The 7,800-nt window shown below is 51.9% G+C and overlaps 1 protein-coding gene across 1 annotated transcript; it reads left to right on the top strand.

Moving 5' to 3' along the window:
• Positions 1-563: 563 nt before the first annotated feature.
• On the top strand, positions 564-2,000 carry Grifin (galectin-related inter-fiber protein). Its single transcript, XM_051205577.1, has 5 exons — positions 564-713; positions 814-938; positions 1,022-1,181; positions 1,495-1,661; positions 1,839-2,000. The coding sequence occupies exons 1-5, from the start codon at positions 564-566 to the stop codon at positions 1,852-1,854; spliced, it is 618 nt and encodes a 205-aa protein (XP_051061534.1). The 3' UTR covers positions 1,855-2,000.
• Positions 2,001-7,800: the final 5,800 nt, after the last annotated feature.

The raw sequence follows: 7,800 nt of genomic DNA, 5'->3' as shown, positions 1-7,800 counted from the left end.
AGAGCCCAGCCTAATCCCCCATTCATCCCCTTGAGGCCACTGAGCCACTGCACAGGGCAGCCCAGAGGGTGGGGGGCAGGCGGGGAACCACACTCCCAGCATGGTGGACAGTGGATGGATGGTCAGACAGACCCCACAATGAGGTCAACCAGGCTCCATAGGAGGGCATGCCTTCCTCACCCTTTGACACAGGTGGGCCGGTTTGGGGCTCTGGTTTATGGGGTGCGGACCCTGATCATACCCTTCCTACATAGATGGGGAATATGTCCCCAGATGTGTGCAAGACCTGAACAGTCGTGGTGGCAGAGCCAGACAGACCCGAGGAAATGTGCTGAGAGGGCCTGTGACCCTGATGAGAACAAGCCCAGGGCAAGAGCTCTGCCATCAAGCCATGTTCCCAGCCCCCTCTCCAGTAGGGGTAGTCTCAGGGGGGAGGGAAAAATGGGGCAAAGAGGTCCATGTGACCCAGACAAAGCCCTCAGAGGTGGGTGGGGCTCCTGTGCCCCGCCCCAGGGGACTCTGCTATATCCCTAGCTGCCTGGTCCTCCCCGTGGCTGAGGGCAATGGCGGTGCAGGTGGGTGAGGGCCACTACCATGCACAGTTGGAGTGGGAAGGGTGGAGGCATCCAGCAGACCACCTATTGGCCACCATAGAGCTGGAGAAGATCTATGTCTTCTCTTCAGACCCCAAGCAGAGGGGCCGTGGGGGTAAGGCTTCTGGACCACCCCACCCAGAGTAACATTGAGGTGGAGGCCTTGGGCTGGGTGGGAGTGAGTACCCCTGAACAAACTGTACACTTGGAGGGGAGGTAGGAGGCTGCAGCCTACGGGGCTCTGTTTCCTGTGTTTTACCTTCAGTTCGAAGCCTTCTGTGCAGGGGGCCTGGCCCCAGGCTGGAGCCTGACAGTACAGGGACATGCAGATGCTGGAGAGGACAAGTAAGAGCCTCCCTTCCTTCCTGGGACCATGGTAGGGACCCTACAACCACATTTCTGACCCTAAGCACACTCCTCACCCACAGGTTTGAGATCAACTTCCTAACTGACTCGGGAGACATCGCTTTCCACGTCAAACCCCGATTCTCCAGCGCCACGGTGGTGGGCAACGCCTTCCAGGGAGGACGCTGGGGACAGGAGGAGGTGTCTAGTGTGTTCCCACTGACCCTGGGAGAGCCCTTTGAGGTGAGGGGGCCTGGGAAGGAAGGAGAGGTGGGGATGGGTTACCAGTGCCAATGGAGAAGGGACTACTATGGATATTTACATGGGTTGGTGCCATGGCCTCCCTGCTGGGCCTGTGTGGCCTCCCTTCCCTCTATTTCCCCATTTGTTCACTGGGATGCTTCTCTCTCTGGCTGCCAATCTCCCTGTCCTGGAGAAAAGAGGGGTCCCCATCTGGGAACTCAGGGTCAGGTAGGCTATACTCTGCTTTGCCAAGGAGCCAGGATGGCCTCTGCAGCTGAGACCCAGGGTTACCCCTGCTCTCCCTCCCCCGCAGATGGAGGTGAGTGCAGATGCAGAACACTTCCACATTTACGCCCAGGAACACAAGATACTCCAGTTCCCACATCGTCACCGACCACTGGCCACCATCACCAGAGTGCGGGTACTCAGCGACCATCGGCTGGCCCAGGTGGAGCTGGCCAAGCGAAGCCTGAGCTGGGGGTAATGTTCCCACCCTGTCCTCCCATACACCTCATCAGGGACTCCTATTCATCCACACCCTGGGTACTGTGCTACCCTCTTTGAGCCTTGTATATCTGTCCTCCCACCCTCACCCCCCAGTCATCCACATCTAGTCAGAGAGAGCAGAGTGAAGATCAGAATCTTGGATTCTTGCAGGGATGGGGGCTTCTGAGTGGACCACACAGCCTCCAAGAGCCTGGCTTGGCCATCCTGACTGTGTCCTCTGCCACTGGGAGCTGTACCCTATGGCTGCAGGGGAGCTGGGGTTCGAGATGCAACCTACCAACTTTACCTTCAATAAAATATGAGCAGGCTACACTACTGTCTGTTGCGGAGGTGAGGACACGGTACGGGGCTGTGATAGCCATAGATGTACTTGCCAGGGCAATGGGCTTCCTGAGACCAATGCCCCCTCAGACACTCCCCAGTCCCTTCCCTTGTCCCTAAGAGCCTGGAGTCTGGGGTTGGACTTCAAAGGACAACTTCTGACACTCACATGACATTCTGTGTGGGGTGGAACATGGCCACTGGGTCCCTCCAGGTTCATCCCAGGGTAAAGGAGACTCTGGATGGTGTCTTGAACCCAAGTTGGGAGGGTTGGCACAGGGTTCTGTCTAGCCCAGTCTAAGACACCACTTCAGAGGCCCCCCAGGCTTCCTGGAAGCTTCCTCTCCCCCTGCTTCCCTTTGGAGTCTTTCCTGTTTCCGCTAGTCCCACCTGGAAGAGAGACGTGCTCCTGTCCCTGTCGCCTTCTGTGAGTGTGTGACAGCCAGGCACAGCTTACTGGGAGGGAGGGAGAACCCCAAGGGCCACAGACAGGAACCAGGCTCAGCCTCAGCCTCCAGGCTCTACACCTTCCACAAATCATCCTTCCAGGCTACCCTGGAGGAAAGCCCACGCCTGTCTGAGAAAGGCCAAGCCTTCCAACCACAGCCCAAGAGCTCCCAGAGGCAGGCAAGGGGACTGCAGGGACTCACTATGAGAGTACTGGTAGCTTCCACAGGCGTATTAACTTTAAGATGCTAGAACAACATTGCTCATCCATTCATCTCTTACCTATCTATCTAATTATCATCTATTTACCCAATTATCCATTATACACACACACACACACACACACACACACACACACACACAGGTGTGTGGAGGGGCATATGTGTAGGTGCACACACCTGTGTTCATGAGATCAGAGAAGGACCAGTATCTACCTCTACCAGCTCTGCCTTATTGGTCTGAGAAAGGGTCTCTCAATGAACTGGAAGGTCGCTATTTGACTAGGCTGTCGGCTTGCAAGCTCTGGAGGTCCATCCGTCTCTGTCCAGCAGTGCTGAGGTTACAGGCCAGCTTTTTACATCAGTGCTGGGATTTGAACTTAGGTCTTCAACACTTGCAGAGTAAGCGCTTTTAACCACTAAGTCATCCCCCAGCCTATTCTTTCTTTCTTCTTTCTAAGTATCTGTCTGTCATCTATCCATCTATTATTTTTCTATGAATCATTTATCATTTGTAAATCTTGTTAGTTATCTATCATCTATCTTTTTTATCACCTATCATTTGCCATCTATTTTTATTATTTCTATCCATCAACTCCTATCTATATTCTACTTTTTGGGGTATGGTTCAGGGTTGGTGTTTCGAGCCAGGGTTTCCCTGTGTACATCAGGCTGACCTGAAACTCAAATCTGTCTGCCTCTGCCTCCCCGAGTGCTGGGATTAAAGGTGTGCACCACCACTGCCTGGCAACCTATAGTCTGTTTTATGCTTGTCTATTGACCTGTCTGTCTGTCTACCTACCTACCCATCTGTCTACACTTCCTTTCCACCTGGGAACCCACTGAACCCAGCTCTGTCCCAGGGCCTAATCACAGCGCCAGAAGACCCTGGGTGGGAATGTGGGGTGGGAACGTGGGGTGGGAACGTGACCGTTTCAGGTGAGTTCGTGTACAGAAAGCAGTTGACCAGTGCTGATCGAGGCAGGGAGCAGAGAGTGAAGCCCTAGACTTCGGTATGGCAGACTGGGCTGAGCCCGAGCCCTGCTTCACTCTACAGGAAACCCTGTAGACCTCTGTCACAGTAAGGCAGCAGAGCCCAAGAGCCACAGGGTGCTGTGAAGCCTAACCATGTCAGTTCAGGAGATATGCTGAGAGGGGACAGCTGCACTCAAGTACCCACTAAGGCTTGTAGTGGGGAAACTGAGGCTAGGAGCAGGAAGCCAGCTGGGGCCAGGGAGACACCTAGGTTCACAGCTGGGCAGGGTTTAGAGAGCTGCCGGCGCCGACCCCCAGGTGGACAATGGCGGCTCAGACTCCAGTTGTGCAGCTTCCTGTCTCTGCTTACTTCCTAGCCTGTGTCCTGGCCCAGCTGGCCTGGGGCCCCTTCCTGCCTCCTCTGAGGAGTTCTGGCCTTTGTGTCATCCCAAGGGGCTGGGGGCTGCCTACAATGTGTCTTTCTTGGGCAGGCTTTGGCCTTGGGAGAGTGTGGAGAGGGTAGAAGGAGCTAGCTCCGATAGGCACCGGGTATGCGACCCCCTCACTGCCTTGATCCTGGGGCTCTGAGTGTCCCCAAGGTGGATGCCTGCTTGAAGTCCCAGGTCCTCACCTCAAGTCCTGAGCTGGCTATTTGATTAATGTCTCTGAGCCTCAGTTTCCCCACAGTGTAACATCAGCATTACACAGTACAAGGGTGGGAAAGCAGTAGAAGGTGCCAGGCTTATATCTGACAGGGAGGAGAAGCCTGGGGACAGGCTCACAGTGGGTCAGCCTGGCACAAGTCCACAGGGTCCTCAGGAGTGAGTGGGCTAGGGGAGAAATCCAGACCCAATACACATACCGGTGCACACACATCTTTGCTCAAAGAACCTGTGTGAGTACACTCATCTGTGTAAGAACACCTGTATGCATGCACATCCCCCCCATGTGTACATGCACAAACACATCCATGCACACATGCCTATGTGCATGCACACGCTTCTCTGTGCCTCCACCCTGGCTCGAGGTTAAAGGCAGCTGTGCTTGGGATTACAGGAGCGTAATCCCACCACAAGGAAGGGGGCCCCCTGAGTTTCTCCATCTTTAGGACGGAGTGCAGGGAACTAGGGTCCCAGAGCACCCTGCTGCATGCCCTTATTATCACGTCTGCTTATTATCACCTCCACTTTCAAAGATGCTCTTCCTACAAGTTTTGGTGGTACACACCTCTACTCCCAGCATTCAGGAGGCAGAGGCAGAGGCAGGCAGATCTCAGTTGAGTCTGCAGGCAGCCTGGTCTACAGCACAAATCCCTGGACAGTCAGGACTACACAAAAAAATCCTGTCTTGAAAAAAAAAAAAAAAAGCAAACAAACAAGAAAATAAAAAATAAATAAATAAGATTAATATTAAGGAAGCCAGTTGTCAAAAAAAGACTGGAGAGCATTCCCCACCTTAGCCTTATCTAACAGAACATGCATGAGAAAAGCCCACTGTATATGTGAAATAATGAAAATGGCGGCGGATGCTGTGTAAGCATCCTATAACGGGCCTGGGACCCAGGATTTGCATGTTTTTTCCTCAGCTCAATAGCCCACTCTCATTCTCGGGTACTCCTCTCTCTCTCTCTCTCTCTCTCTCTCTCTCTCTCTCTCTCTCTCTCTCTCTCTCTCCTTTTGTTTTGTTTTTGAGACAGAGTCTCACTATGTGTCCCTGTCTATCCTGGAACTTCCTGGAACTCACTCTGTAGACCAGGCTGGCCTCGAACTCATAGAGATCTGCCTGTCTCTGCCTCCTGAGTACTGGGATTACAGGCACTTGCCACCACTGCCTAGCAGTGTGCCACCACACCTGGCTCCTTTTCTTAATAAACTCTTTATTTCTAACCACTTGTCCTTGGTGCAATTTATTGTCCTTGGTCACAATAATCTGGATATGTCCTTTTTCCTCCTATTTATTTATCTGTGTATTTAGTAGTAAGGTGAGTAGTGTGCACAGTGCATGTATGGAGGTCAGAGGACAATTGGCAGAAACCATTCTCTCCCTCCACCTCATGGATGCCAGGGATGGATCTCTCAAGCTATTGAGTTTGGCTGCAAGCACCTTTACCTGCTGAGCCATATCACCAGCCCAAGAACCCAGATATTTGAACAGGTGCCCCTTGAGCTTTCATCCCAGGCTGTGGCCTGTGCTATCACATGGGCTGATCAACACACAGGGAGCAAAACCACTTCCAAGCAACAGGAGCCTGAGGGGACAGACACCACCCAAATGGACTCAGTCTATGATGGCCAGGCTGCACCCTGCAGAAATGATCACCTCCAGAGAATCATTTTGGTTCCTAGAGGTTCTCAACCTTTGGGTTGTGACCCATTTGGCAAACTTCTATCCCCAAAATATCCCCATTACCATTTGAGCAGAATTACAGTTACAAAGTATCAACAAAAATAATTGTGTGGTTGGAGCGTCACCACAACAAGAGGAACTGTGATAAATGTTCAAGACATTAGGAAGGTTGAGAAGCACTACCCTAGGGTAATGAAGACTTCTCTAGTCCATTTTGTAGAACCTAAGCAGAAACAATGAACAACCAGACTCCATCTTCACCCAGGCTATTCATACCCTTCACTCCTGCCCCAATTTTTTTTCTGTTCAAGTGCCTCAGTCAGTGCCTTGAAGATGGACCCAGAGTCACTGGACCCATTTATCTGTTCCCCTTCCCAACTCACTGCATATATATATTGTCCCTATTAGTTTTTGTCAACTTCTACAAACAGAAGAGGGAACTACTGTTGAGGAACTGCCTCCATCGAATTGGTCTGTTGGACATATCCCTGGATCCTTTTCATGACTGAATGATTCCTGAGGGAGGGCTCAGTCCACTGTGGGTAGTGCCACCCCCAAGCAGGTGGTCCTGGGAGGTATGAGAAATGTGGCCGACCAAGCCAGTCAGCAGCATCCCTCCAGGGGCCCTGATTCAGTTCCTGCCTCCAGACCCCTGCCTTGATCTCCTGTCCTGACTTCCCTCAGTAACAGGACTGTGATGGGATCAGGACTTACAAGTCGAACAAACTCATTCCTCTCCCCAAGTTACTTTTGGTTGGTGTTTATCACGGCAACAGAAAGCAAACTAATACATATCTATTCTCTAGCTACTGATTATGCATGAGGGGCTGGATTCTGTCCCAGCAGAACACATCCATGCTGTAATCCAGCACTATTGAGGCAGAAGGAGGAGCACTGGAAGTGAAAGGTCCTTCTTAGCTACTTAGGGAGTTCAAGCCCAGCCTGGGCTACATGAAACCCTATCTAAAAAAAAAAAAAAAAAAAAAAAAAGCTAACATATTAGGACAGGTCACCGCATCCTGTTGGGGCTACTAGAGCAGTGGCAGACTCTGTTTCAAGAGTAGGTCCTTTGTGGGAAACCCAACACTGGGGTAAGCCCCAAGCATAGCTCCTATTGCGGAAGAGGTGTGACTCTGGACCAGTGGGTGGACACTGCCAGTCCGCAGAGCCTGCAGGGGTATGTGTTCAGAAGCCCCACACATGGAGTCTCTTGAAGAAGAGACAGAGAAGCTGGCAAGCAAAACCTGAAACAACCTTGGTGCCCATAAAGAGGGGATCTGACAAATAAGCCACCTCTGTGGGGTGTGGCTCAGTGGTGCAGTGCCTGCCTAGAATCCCCCAGTAAGGGGCAGGGGTGTGGCTCAGATGTAGAGCACCTGTCTAGAATCGCCACTAAGGGGCTGAGGGTTGGTGTGGCTTGGTGGTAAAACATCTACCTAGAATCCACTAATGAGGAAACATGGTACAGCCTGTAAGCTTCACACACACTTTGAAGTGAGCCTTGGCTATATAGGGAGTTCAAGGTCAACTCCACATACATAAAACTCTGTCTCAAAATAATTAAAGAAAAATAAAGTAAATATAATCATTAGGACAACTGTTGCCAGGGTTCTGGGGAGGGGGGCAGGGGACGGACAGTGGGTTGGCGGCTCCTCTACAGCTCTGAGCTCTGTAGCCGGAAGCTGTGCTCCCTACAGTTGCCAAAACCATTGAACTCTGCAGTACAAAGAGGCACCTTCACTGTATGCAAATTTTAAAAACATTAGCCAGGAAGCCAGGGGAGCCGAAATGGAATGCAGCCTGCA

Source organism: Phodopus roborovskii, unplaced genomic scaffold (genome assembly GCF_943737965.1).
Source record: "Phodopus roborovskii unplaced genomic scaffold, PHOROB, whole genome shotgun sequence".
Lineage (NCBI taxonomy): Eukaryota > Metazoa > Chordata > Mammalia > Rodentia > Cricetidae > Phodopus > Phodopus roborovskii.
The sequence above is the reverse complement of the archived record's forward strand: the minus strand, read 5'-3'. Positions and strand labels throughout refer to the sequence as shown.